At 35.4% G+C, this 14,678-nt stretch overlaps 1 protein-coding gene across 1 annotated transcript in view; it reads right to left on the reverse strand.

Annotated features, from left to right (window-relative positions):
• Positions 1–12,919, reverse strand: part of ssbp4 (single stranded DNA binding protein 4) — a 63,032-nt gene extending 50,113 nt beyond the window's left edge. The window contains exons 1-2 of the mRNA XM_042749552.1: positions 12,732–12,919; positions 3,622–3,694 (exon numbers count right to left, since the gene is read on the reverse strand). Of these exons, the coding sequence (XP_042605486.1) occupies positions 3,622–3,694; positions 12,732–12,787 (129 nt within the window). The 5' untranslated portion in view covers positions 12,788–12,919. The remainder of the gene's footprint in view (positions 1–3,621; positions 3,695–12,731) is intronic.
• Between the last annotated feature and the right edge of the window lie 1,759 nt (positions 12,920–14,678).

Below are 14,678 nucleotides of genomic sequence, written 5' to 3' on the forward strand. Positions count from 1 at the left end.
ACATGGAGTGTTATGTTTGTTTTCATTTCATGACTCTCACTCAACATATCGAGTTTCTAAGTACTGCAATTTGTGTGAAATTATGATATTGTACTGCAGTACACAGGTATTTAATAAAAACAACTTTTTAAGGCAGTACTTTTTTTATTAAACATCTGTGTATTGTGGCACCTTATACTGGTTAAAACCCAGAAACAACAACATCTCACCTGTCTGACCAAGATCCCAGGAGGTTCTCACAAGCACAAAGCCAGACTTTAACACAGTGCTTCATCTTTGTCAAACTTTGAGCAAAACATTTAAAAACATGGGGCACATTTGGAAGTCCACTGTGAGCGATTAATGATACCCACATAAACAAACACAGCAGGTACCAGAGGACCACGGCAAATGCAATAAGATAGATGATAACATTTGAAAAGTTCACAATCTGTAAAGGTCCTGAAGCACTAAAGAAGAGTTACACAATCTCTTTAATGTCTTATAATGTCAAACAATTAACATTTACACAACTTTATAACTACAAACAAAATCTTGTCAAAAACACCTCCCATATTCATTCAAATTATCAACTGAAAAGCTATATGGACATCACCTGCTTCTAGGGGTGTGCGATATGATGATTTTTGATCGTGGACGATAAAAACATCTCCAAAATCTGTTTTTAAAGAAATATCGTAGTGTCGTGCTACAGTGCATCAGTTGCAGTTCTGGCGTCTCCGTCTCAATATACTGTACAACACCACACACATTCACATCTTTTGTGCTAATACTGTCAAAACACACAGGGTTTACATATAGACTCAGTTGGTTGTCTAAAATGAAAGTAAACAGTTGAGATGCGTGCCTGTATATTAGATGCGTGCAGCTCTTAAAGGGACAGTACTAAACATGCAGCTGACAGTCATTAAAGGGATAGTTCACCCTAAAATGTAATTTCTGTCATTATTTACTCACTCACATTTACCCAAACATGGGTAAAACCTGTACCTAATACAATTCACCCAAACCTGTATGAATTTCTTTCTTGTGCTGAACACAAATGAAAATATTTTAAAGAATGCGGCTAACCAAACAGTTGCTGGTCCACACTGAATTTGATAGTACGAAAAAATACTATGGAAGTCACTGGGGACCAGCAACTGTTTGGTTTTCCAAGTTCTTCAAAATAGCATTTATGTTCTGCATAAGAAATAATCGCCTTCAGGTTTAAAACAACTTTTGAGTGAGTAAATTATGGTATAAAAATAAAACACTACGACAGAATTGACAGATAGATGACAGAATTTTTATTTTTGGGTGAACTATTGCTTTAATGATAATAAAAAACAACAAAGAGAAAAATCACAATTCTTGACTGAAGATCTTTAAAACAGTTAATATAATAGGGAAATTAGTTTGCCCGTTATGCTCAGACAACTTGCAAAATAGTAAAACCATCATGACAAAGAATAGTGATAAAATCGTGAATCGTGATATTTATATAAAAAAATTGTGATATGATTTTTTTTCATATCGCCCACCCCTAACTGCTTCTAACAATAGGGCCCTATGATTTCAGCAGAACCATTATCTGTGGAATCACAGAATCCAGTCATAAAAACTGAATTTAGTAGGGGTGCACTCTATGTAAAATCACGCACATGATGGAATTTACCGCTGATTAGAGAACCAGCTTTACTGACGAGATGCGCATTAATTATTGGCCGATATTTATCATGCACCCATGGAATTTACTGTATAACGCAAAATGTCACAGAATTTTGGATGGATACAACAAAGTAGGCCAGTACACTTGAATAAAAATGTGATATGGACTAATGTCTGTGAATACTAAGCTGCAAAAATACTATATGAATCCTGCATGTTCTGCATGTCTCTGTGTAAAATATTGGCACAGACGCACGGTTTCGTTTGCTACACACTTACTGAAGTGCGCATGCGACACTCGCTGGGTTTTTCAGCCTCTGCTGCCTCAATATATGAGTACATAAACACAAATACAGTCTTCAGAACTGCTCTCTGAGAGTCACTTCATGAGCATTTTACCATTCCATTTGACAAAAACTATTGTCATATCATATTATATCAGAAACTTAAAGGTGTTCACAGCAACACGCCAAAATAAAGTTTGGTTTAACTTGAAGAAACTGTGACAGAAAGACTAAATGTAATGATAGTACTACTACTACTACTAATAAAATTATAATTAAAACATTGTATTTACCAGAAATATCCGCCAGAAAAAATGTTTACCAGAATTTAGTTAGCAGAAAAATTTAAATACGCAACACAGTATTTATGGAAAAACAGATATAAATTAAAAAACAAAATAATAATAATAATAAAAATGCTCATTTTTTTTATATATATATATATATATATATATATATATATATATATATATATATATATATATTAGAGATGCTTTGATTATTAATATTTAATGAAAGGAATAGGCCTACAGAAAATTAATGGAAAATATCATTTGAGAAAAAAATTCATAGGGCCATGAAAAAAAAATGTTTTGTTAAACATTAAATAAACTGCTGTTTAATATTGTAATTTTCATGATCTCAATTAATTAGACATGCTTTTTAAAGAATACATTTTAATTTAACCATTAAAATAGAGCCTAGATAAATTAAAACTGAAAATTTTGAATTTTGAATAAATTTAAACAGAATTTGGGAAAAAATAAAATAGATTTCATAGGGCCCTATAACAACTATGAATGACTTTCAAAGCACAATAAAAGCATTTTGTGATGATTTCAAGCCCGCAAGTTGGCAAAATCTTTAAAAATGCAACTAAATCAAGTTCCACATAAACTGGCTTCTTTATTCATTCAAGTATAGGCTACCAAACTTTGTAGAACATCTTACAAAGATGACAAACCAATACAAGTCTTTGATCGGCCTTAAAAGAGAGCATTACAGCAGATCAGGAGATCGAGAGTAGGCTATATTACAAACCAATTTCACCTATTCCCACCAAGGCCAACGTTAAATCAGACTTTTAACACGCAGTTGTGTTTAAGAGCGGTTCTAAACACAAGTGGTGGCATCACCTCCACTCCAGACATGTAGTGTACTCAAGCTCTATATAACATTCATATAGTGAGAACAGCACTGACACAAGCTCCACCGCTTCACAAAGCCGTAACGTCGATCCACTTTACCATGCTAGTAGTAGCTGCACAAATGTTAATGCTGTGATTGCGCCCCCTCAGTGGCGCCAAACTGATTTTTACAAACACAATCATAGGTGACACATTGCATAATATCATAGCAACAACAACACCACCAATTAATCAATAAATACCATTCATTGTGCATATAAATGCAGGACACTTTGGAGAAACAATATCAGATATCACAGTTTAAGAGTGTTGTAATGAGAAACTAAATTCTCTCTGTATGACAAAAAGTAACTTCATATTTGCTGAAACAAAGCAATTGGAATTGATTAATCAATATGAATAAAAAGTACAACAAATCGAGTCTCAACCAAAAAGTATTCACATCAAGCCCCAAACCTATCTCTAATCAACAACATTCAGTCCTGAGTACACAACAACAATTGATTGCTTGGGAAGTTTGATTATGCGATAGCACTTACCTCTGACAGGAAGGTCTGTGCCGATTTCTGTGCGCCAACATGCAGCAAGTACTCATACACATATAAAGCTAACCTGCAAGACAAAAGAGGAAAAAGGCATTGTAAATCTCAGTTAGTTCTATAAATTGTAATTTTGTGTTGTTCCCAAACTTCAAGTGAGAAAAATGCAGTTCCACAGGCTCTTCCATTCTAGATGGACAAGCAAACACATTGCAGCAATTAACTCCGGTGCATGTTGAAGCCTCACAGGTGCTTAGTTGCAAAGCATTCTTGGAAATGCAGGCTGGTAAAAAAAAACTGGTTGAAATATGAGATTTGAGGTAAGGAGCATTCATTTCTGACACTAAAGTCTGACCAAGTAGTCAATATCAAGTCAAACTTATTTACACCGATTGATACCACAACAAATATACACACTACCATTCAAAAGTTTGTGGTCAGTAAGATTTTTTTTTTTATTATTAATACCTTAATTTAGCAAGGATGCATTTAATTGATCATAAGTGACAGTAAATACTTTTATTATGCAACAAAAGATGTATTTGTTAAATAAATGCTATTCTGTTGAATGTTCTATTTACTGATAAATCCTGAAAAAAATTATGGTTTCCACACAAAAAATAAATTAATAAATAAAATATTAAGCAGCAAATTTTTCAACATTCATAATAATAATAATGTTGTTTATAGATACTTTAGAAATGTGCTGATTTGGTGCTCATATGACAGTGGAGTAAAATCTATTAAAATAGAAAAATATATATATTTTGAATGTATTTGCATATTAATATTAGCACACTTATTAACAAACATAATCCCATATAGCCTAGCTGGTAAATATATACTTTTAATGAAATAAACACTATTTTTCATTTTTAATTACTGATGTAAATATCAGTAAAAACATGGATTCCTCACAGCACATTTTGAAATGTAGCTGCTAAATTAAAAGTAGCCTTTATTAAACAAATAAAAATTAGGGCTTTCAATTAATCACCATAAAATTAAGTAAAATGATGCAGTTAGTCTATTTAAAAAAAAAATAATGGGATTTAGTTAATTAAATAAACATAAATTACAAAAATAACCCCCCCCCCAAAAAAATCTCATAATTACTCTGAATCATAAATAAATTATTATGGAGAAATCAATGTTTCTAAGAGCCACTCTGTAATGTATATTAAACTAATCTTAATGTAATCAAGTGTAAATGTCTTCATATTTTTCAGCAAATATCGATCTGATTCATTTAATTACTGTAACTAATTTAATCAAAAATTGTAAAATTGACAACCCTAACAAAAATGCATTATCTATCCACATTGATCACTCCCCAATACTATTTAAATAGCATCTCCAGAAGAACAGCTTTAAGGATCAAATACCAAGGACTCATTTTCCCCTCAAACGTCTGAATTATTTCTTGGTGTTTCATCAGACATACTCATTTTAGGAGCTCCCCTCAAGTATATATACAGCTGTCAACAACGTTGTACTTTTGTGCAATGCAGGAAAAGATGTCAGAGTTTCGCTTTTAATTTAATAACGCTCATTTTTAGCATTTAGAAAAATGGAAATTGGTGCGGAACTCATGTCACACTTCATTTTCTCAAAAACACAAAAACATTTGCGCAGGTTTTTCCAGCAATGGGACAGAAGCAAACAGTGATGTGATGAGTTCATGAACACCCACGTCCTGACCTCAGAAGACCATTAATGCCCACCCGTTCACGTCATTCCCAAAACGATGGACTTCCTCAACTTGGAAGAAAACACCTCGATGAACAAATCAAAATCTTTATTCATTCCGAGATTTTTAGCAGCGGGGCTTAAATTACAATTTAAACAATCTTTTTGTTTATATCTTTTCATCATATCTTTTTTTGAGCATTTAGCCGCAAGCCTCAAAAAACTCAATCCGTCACACAAAATCCATCTTACATGAGCATCTTATCGGGATCCCCAGTTAAAGGCCCATTCACACCTAGAACAATAAATATATTAGCATCCAAATCATTGGACAATAACACTTTGTTTATTATAAGCAGATGCTGCAGTTGTCACCAGTTTTTTTTAAATGATCAAGCTTTTCAAGAACGATAATTATACCGATAACTATAATTGCGTTCACACATCAACAGACAATAACGTTGTTTAATATAAGTGCACATTGCAGTTTTGTCGTCTGCTGCTTTAAATGCTTGAGCTTTTTGAGAATGATAACTATACCGATAACGGAAGTACCGATCCACTGTTTACAAAGCCAAAGTGCAACGAAAGTCAAACGCCCTTTACAAAAAAAGGTAAAACAACAATGTTGGGTGATTTTGAAGCTGGAGGAGAAAATTTGTTTTTTGGCCTAACCTACTTTTTTGAACCGAAGTACACAGACGAAGAACTAACCACTAGGCCTGTCGCAATAATTAAATAACTTTTAATCGTGATTATTGTGCTTTATATACGGCACAAGGGGGAGTCATACACCAAAAGAAACAGAAAAGCACCAGTTTGGTTTTCATGCACTGTATAGGCTATATCATCTGAAACCATTCCATATCTTAATGCGAGGAACAGAATTATATTTATATTGTTAAATTAAAGTTTACAGAAATTGATCTTCCTTCTGCTGCAGCTGTCAGTTATTCTCCGCTCAGCATTCAAACAGCACGTCACGTTCAGTTATTTGAGTCAGCATGGTAAAACTCTCTACAAGATGATATTCCAATTATAATACTTGATGTGTAGATAAATGTCTGGGGAGTCGCATAAAATGACATCTTGCTGAAGCTCATTGCTGTACATTTGTACCGTGTGGAGTGCATTGCGCTGTGACTTATGTTCCTTCAAGCAAATCATTCTGCACCCTAGATGTGCATAAGAGCTTTGTGGCGCTCTGTTTGAAGTGTTTCACATTATCAAAGTTTTGCACACAGAAAGATTATTAGAAGCTTTTATTTTGATTTCTATCTTTTTTTTCATGAATGTATTTTGTAAGAATACAATTAGTTAACTGAATCAACATGTTTAAATTGTACAATGTGCACCAACGATTTTTTTCCAAGATATCGTTTTTGCTGCTAAATTATACAGTCAGCTAGTTTAATTTCAAAGCTTATATATGTTTATTCAAATTTAGTTTTTCTCTCTAATGAGGAAGTGAGTATTTAGTGGATTGCGCTCAACAAAGGGTTTAAAAAAAAGATTGACCATTAGTTCCACAAACACAGTATTGATATGCTGAAGTGGTGTAGAAAAAAAAACTGCGCTGGTGTTGGCTCGGTATTGGCCAATTCTTCGAATTTGGAATACTCTATGTAATCTTGCACTGCAAAATAATAACTCAAAAAAGATTAAAAGATAATTATTTACTGAAGCCTTAAATTAATCACAATTATATAATGAAAGCCATAAAAAAACAGACAATTAATCGTGATAATCGGCATAATTGTCATAATCCCCAAATCCCTAAAACAGCCAATTAATCACAATAACCGTGACTATTTTTAGACAATTAATCGTCAGCCAAATTTCATAATCGTGACAGCCCTACTAACCATACGTGAGTTTTCCAATGTGATTACGCAATGTTTGAAGACACGGATGCACATCGCAGAGCTTGTGCAAGACAAACATTTGTGGTTAAAAAGTAGCCTATTGTTTTTATTTGTCTTAGGAAATGACTGATCATTTCACTAGATAAGACCCTTATTCCTTGGCTGGGATCATGTAGAGCCCTTTGAAACTGCACTTTGGACCTTCAACCCATTGCTCCCAGTTGAAGTCCAAATATGGAGAAAAATCCTGGAATGTTTTCCTTAAAAACCTTAATTTATTTTCAAATGAAGAAAGAAAGGCATGAACATCCTGGATGACATGAGGGCAAGTAAATTATCAGGAATTTTTTTATTCTGGAAGTGAACTAAATCCTTTAAAGGCTCAAGCTTTTTAAGAACGATAACTACATCTATAACTATATTAGCATCCATGCCAACGGACGATAACATTCTGTTTATTACAAGCGTGCACTGCGGTTTTGTGGCTTGCTGCATTAAATATTTACTTTTTTTTAGCATCCACATCCACAGATGATTAACAGTGTTTATAATAGGTGCATGCTACAGATCTTCCGGGTGCCACTTTAAATGCTTCAGGTTTTTAATAACGATTACTTTATTAGTGTCCACCCCATCAGACCATAATGTTCTGTTTACTATAAGCATGCAACAGTTTTACCATCTGCCATACTAAATGCTCAAGCTTTTTAAAGTCGAGTGGATTCTGATTGGCTGTCAATGTTTTTATTGTTCATCAGCTTGACAAAAATAATTCTGAAAGTGATTCCAACGATATTGTTCCTCAGTGCCGCTATCATTATAGTTGTGGTGTGTGAACTTCTCTATTCTCATAGAATTGGAACAATTTTTAAAACCCTTTTTTATCTTCTTGGTGTGAATGGGACTTAAGACCAGTCAACTATTTTTTCAGGCATTACACTGCCTAGCTAATTTCAAAGATGTAGTTTGCATGCAAAGCCCTACATTTATTGGTTTATTGAACACTTGACCTCTGGACGGAGTCATGTACTTGACAGCGCAAGTCAGCTCGTATGAACCCAACTGGCATTGAGATGGATCAAACGGAGATTCCCACAAGTGACCGGATGAAATTTTCATCGTAAGCTCTGGATGATCTGAGGAGCTTCTGCAGGTTGATGATGGGTTCCTGCTCTCGTCCTGATGCATTATTGAGAAGGACTTCATCTACAGTGGGCTTCAGGGAACACTTTTTGTCATACTGACAGAGGAACATATCGGTATTTCAACTAATAGAGAGACCGCAGGTGGAGGATCAACAGGCTGAGAAGCTCAGTGTGCGTTTGACTAATCCTCATGCAATACAACAGCTAGGGGTGCAATAAGAAGGCATACCTATTGACTTAATATATAGATTAATGACTCCGTAAGAATGGTCGAGGGATATCATTTTCACACGCCTGCTTCTGAGAGCCGCACAGCAGGGATAATTTAGACCCTGACAGCAGCATATGGACGGCAGCGTGGATGTCGATAGGCCTATGATGGACAGGCATATCTGACGAGGTTCTGCTTTTGCACTGCCATTCAGGCATGGCGCCTCACTGTGTGTCCAGTCCCATCATGATGAGCTCTCCTGACTTAACCTTGACATCTCGCCCGAGGCTCCCAGTCAAGACTCCGTTTATACATAAAAGAAGCAGAGCCAAGTTTAGCTAGCTTAAGCGCAGACAGTTAACAAATGAACTTTGCTGTCTCCATTTCAATAATTTAGCTGCAGGGTCTCGCATGAAGATGAACAGCATGTGAGGAGAGCTAAAAAAGATGGCTGAAGTTTAGAAGTGAAGTTTTAAGGCATCAGGGAGTCTTTAGTTTCACCTCAGGACCCAACTTTGACAAAAGAGCCAATCAGAAACCTGTATTACACATTTTTTTATCTGGAGTAGTTTTTTTGTGGATGATGGCACACTGTAAAAAAATAAAGTTGTAAACAAAAACAAATAAAGTTGTAAACAAAAACAAACATTATTGGAGTATGTTTCATAAGAAATACAATTTCAGTCTTTATCCTTAAACTTTTCAATTTAATTCAATGTGTTGTTTGCTGTTTCTTTGTAATTAATTAGAAACTGTACTAGCAATTTCGGAGTTAGAATTTACTTTCTTCAGTGAATGTCAAAAAAAAAAAAAACATGCTGGCATTTGCAAAATTGTAGGGATTCACCAATTTCATAATTCTGGTTGATACCAATAAGCTGGAAATTATGTATTGGTCAATAAATGGATGATATTACATTTTATAGTATTTTATATTTAAATACATTAACAATAGACTCAAAAAACAAAGATTTTAGGCAAACTTGGGCATGAAAATTCTAACAAACAGCTATTATTAAAAATATTTTGAGATTTACTAAAGTTTACAATTAACAACGTTATTAAATTATAAATTATTAGTGAAATTAAACACTGAAAATAAGTGACTGTTAGATTATGAAAAATTGTAATCTAAAAGTAAATATATAATAATAAAAAAAAAACAATAACGGCATATAGCCTAGCACTTATAACTTAAAGGGATACTCCACCCAAAAATGAAAATTTTGTCATTAATAGCTTACCCCCAAGTCGTTCCAAACCCGTAAAAGCTCCGTTCATCTTCAGAACATAATTTAAGATATTTTGGATGAAAACCGGGAGGCTTGTGACTGTCCCATAGACTGCCAAGTAATCGCAGCAATCAGCTACGCTGATGTGGAGTGACACAGAGGACACAAATTTTTGAATAATGTCATATTTTTGTTTTATTCACGTACAAAAAGTATTCTCGTTGCTTTATAACATTATAGTTGAACCACTGATGGCAGATGGACTATTCTGATGATGCTTTTCATACTTTTCTGGACCTTGACAGTGTATTTTACTTGGCAGTCTATGGGACAGTCACAAGCCTCCCTGTTTTCATCCAAAATATCTTAAATTGTGTTCTGAAAATGAACGAAACTTTTACGGGTTTGGAACGACATGGGGGTAAGTGATTAATGACAAAAATTTCATTTTGGGGTGGAGTATCCCTTTAAACTGTATCCCTACTGTTTTGATCACATATTCTGTTGAAAGCAATTAACCAGAAATTTACCAGAAAAAAATCTCTGGAACATAAGTGCCTTATATGCAACTTGTGGGCAAACTGAGCAACACAATGGATGTTTTTTTTTTTTTATCAATAAATGATTTGAAACCAATCACAAGCGGCCTGACATTCCACTCACAGCATGAAAAGTGCTGTCATAATATCGTTGGTGTGGCCTTGTTCCACATCCTTGTACTTTTTGACCCAACTTAGCTGATCTTTCATACATAATAACCAAAGATTGACAGAAAAATTCAGCAAAGCAATAGTGCTAAATAAAAAATGTTGATAAACTTTCATGAGGCAATCCATCTCAATTATTCTGATGAAAGCCGAACGAGCACTCTTTTAGAAAAGATTTCCAAACACGCACGCACAAAACAGACATTTCCGCGTTAGATCATTAAATATGCCCCTAAATAATTACAGAGAACATCTCTCCTCAAAGTAAACTTAAAAAGCCATACATCCAGCTATCCAAGACGGAAAATTAATTGACTCGCATCCACGTCTGAGAGCAACGTTTATCCAAAACAGAGCAAATCAGACGCTCTTCATAAGAACAACGTCCTGTTTCTGTGTGCATGCTTGATTCCCTTTATATGTGGCTGAAAACACCTCTATGAAGGAGGCTGAACCATCTGGATGAAATCAAAACCATGCATTTCAGACCTACTCGCTGCCTCTTAGACACACCAATAAACTCAGGGAAGCCAGAGAAGTGCTCAAGATGTTGGGGGAAAACAGGAGATGGAGACCTAGATCAGAATCGGTTTTCATTAATTTCCACCCCAAAAAACACGCCACGCAATTTCTTGTGGAATTCCAACTGATTCGTGGAATTAGATCGGACCTGTGGATGCTAAACTCTGATGAACCCAAGCTTTGAAATCTGTTCAGAACTAATCAGAGTCAACAATGCTGCAATAAACTTGACATTACTGGTTCATAGAGTCCTCCCAAGTGGTTCCACCAAGCAAACTTCCCAAGGACGCCAATGGGTGATGTCTAAACTTGGTTAGTGCATCCTAAACCTAAATCAGCTGCTTAAGGTTAATGACACTTTTGCTTGACTAGTGCCGACAAATGTATTAACCTCCAACAACAGAACAAAGCCTGTGTGGTCACAACACGTGAAACGGTAACCTGCGGTGTTAATGCGGTGCCCGTGGCAACAACACTTGAGGAGCCGTCTACATCCTCTCACAACCTGCGTTCGAGCATGTCCACTAGCTGACCATTTCAGACCCCTAACTGACCATTTCAGACCATTAATGGACGTGTACACCTTGTTTGTACGCAAACTGTTGCAGACACCTGGTACGTGGCAAACTTTTGGGAAGCTTTTTACACAAAAACCACTGCATAACACTGAAATGAATAGTTTCAAAGTCAAAAAAAACATCAGAGACAAAAAAAAACAGAAAAACCACCAACAACAGCACTTTCTTCCAGAACTTCCATACAAAGACGGTCTTGTGAGCAATTTCTCTTGGATGCTGATCTCCTATACATCATATTCAGGGTCTTCTCAACAAACTAAACTTCTAACAACAATATACAACTCTGAAACAGTGTTACATCTCCACAATCATCTGACTCACATACTAAGTGTCTTATCATCGTCTACAAGTCTGACACAGTAACCTTCGACCCCATAAGACAGATTTATGAATATTACAGGTCACTTTATTACATTTAAGGGTTGTAAGGTTGCTTCTATGGCAACAGATTGTACACAACAGTGGAAAGATCACATTGTTATGTACTACCATAAAATATTACAGTATGCAGTGTGGAAAAGTCAGCAAAACTTGAAGCAACACGAGTTTTAGTTAAAAAAAAAGGTACTTTGCGCTTCAACAAACCACAACATATTAAAATAATCGGGGAATATGTGTCGGAATTACGAAAATAACTTATTTATCAGTTAGCTTTGAAGCCAAAACGTGCAAATGCACAGGCGATGATAAAAAAACAGCGCAAAAAAAAAAAAAATAAAACAAAACAAAACAAAAACTAACGGCGGATAAAGACCCAAAAGACTTTAAAATGCGTTTAAAAACCACCCAAACTCTTAAACAACATTTAATGCACGCAGCAAAATATCTATTAAAAAAAAGAACAACAGCATATAACGTTGATGCAAAAGACACACAAGCTTTAAAATGAGAGATGCGAGCATGCAACATCACTCAGACTAGATGCACTGCTTCGAGTGTTGACGTGCGCACCCAAACTTAAATAAAATCGAAAATGCACGGACAACTCAAAGCATTAAAGTGCTACAAGCGGCTATAAAGTTAGGAAGACTCCGGGACGATCACTCCACAGCGCAAGTTCGCACTAAATACACCTTCAAACAATAGTACGCGCAGTTTTAGAAAGTTGCGAGTCCGTAATAAGCAAAGCGAGACTCTTTAAAGCGCGCGCGATTCACTTACTTTTCTCTCGCTTGACTATCGGAAGGGACGACAGCTCCTTTACCTTTGGCGTACATGCTGGACTCTGTTTTAAGACTTTTACCCCACTCAACACCTGTCAAAGAAAGCAGCCAGGAAAACGTTCTATCTCCATAGCTACCCCCTTTAGTGTTTTCCCTCCCCCTCCTCCTCTCTCTTTTTTTTTACATCTCCAACATTGGCCACAAATCAGGCACAGTTTCTATTGGGGGGACTTGAAACAGGTCGCTGGTGATTTTTTTCCCTCTCTCGCGCTGTTCTAGGAATGCGCTCTGCCTCCCGCCGCGTCGGGAACGGTGGGGGCCTCTTAAAGGGGAACGCACACTCTCTTCCAGTGTTTACTAGGCTCAGGGACTGATATGGGAAAGACGCTAACATTGCCTCGGGCCTTCGTTTATGACTTTTAACGTTTTTAAAGTAAGAATTTACGCTTGTGTTCCGAGATTGGAAATCTGAGGCATTTTATTGCCACATTTTTTTGTACGTCCAGTCATATAATTGAGGGTTTGTTTAACAATTTTGTAATATGATGCGGTTTGGTTTGTAGTATTGCTATCTGATATCTTTTTTTGTCATTTAGATTGTGTTTGTGCGCAAACTATACACAATATTTAAAGGGACATGACACCTTTTTAAGAGCTGTAGCGGAGCTGTAATCAGAATCCAAAAATTGAGTAGCCTGCTTGAAATTGGATTATGTTACATTTTATAAAGCATAATTAGAACGCCATTACTTTTTATGGATTACATATTCACATAATTCAACAACACATTTGCATCTTAACAGTTCTCTGATGTCGGTTAATGGTCACATTCATATGCAAGTAAACAAACAAAAGATTTCTTCTTGATTGTTTTGATCTTCAAAAAAAAATGTTTTCATTTTACATTTATGATTTAATCATTAGCTTTTCTTTAGTTTACTTTATCAGTATAGTGAACAACAGACCTTAATCTGGGGTGCGTTTCCCAAAAGCAACTATGGTCGCAAGGTCTGTTCTTACCAATATAGTTCAATGGAACTAACGACCATAGTAAGCTAACAATGTTTTTGGGAAATGCACCCCAGGGTAGTCACCATATTGAATTTAACGCGGATGAAAATGAGGCTGTGAAGGATCGACTGCAGTCTTTACAACGCAACACACTGTATAAAGCTCCAAGATCATGTAATTTTCATAACTCACAACAAATGTTTTATGGAGTTTTTTTGTCTGCTGAAAGTTTTTTTTTTCCAGAAAGACATTTCGTCAGCTGAACAACTAAGCCTATTTTGTTAAATAACAGTACAATCCAATGAACGCACTGTATTTCTGTTGCTCACAGCCTTGTTTTCATTTCATATGGCACTCTGACTAAGATCTATTAATCATTACAAGTTAAAGGGATAGTTCACCCAAAAATCCATATGAATCAAAGGGTTTAATCCAAATACTGTGTTGAGATACAATTGTGTAATATGATAAACTGGTTTAATTTGAGCTTTCATTCACATGCAAACAAACATATATAGAGCACAGTAAATATCTAATACCTAAATTAAATCTGTTCATCATAGAAAGCAATTGTATCTCTTCACAAGCTCAGTTTATACAGATTTGTTTTACAACGCCTTTATGACCTTTTTATACCCACTAATAAAACGATAAGATGACGGACAGAAACCTCTCAGGTTTCACTAAAGTCTGAATTTGTGTTTCGAAGATTAACCAAAGACTTGTTTTTGGAAAAACGATTTTTGGACAGCCAAAAGACTAAATGGAGAGCAAATGGAGGTTTTTCCTATACACTAGTGTCTTCTCCAATCCAGATCTCAACAGTGTCTCTAACTCTTCTTAAAGATGCCAGTGTAGCAAAGTCAGAGATTTAAACACAAAGATCTTTTTAAAGAATTTATGCCAATTTTGGGGGTTTCCAGTTCTTATAAAA

The sequence above is a fragment of the Cyprinus carpio genome, chromosome B22 (assembly GCF_018340385.1).
Source record: "Cyprinus carpio isolate SPL01 chromosome B22, ASM1834038v1, whole genome shotgun sequence".
NCBI classification, from domain to species: domain Eukaryota; kingdom Metazoa; phylum Chordata; class Actinopteri; order Cypriniformes; family Cyprinidae; genus Cyprinus; species Cyprinus carpio.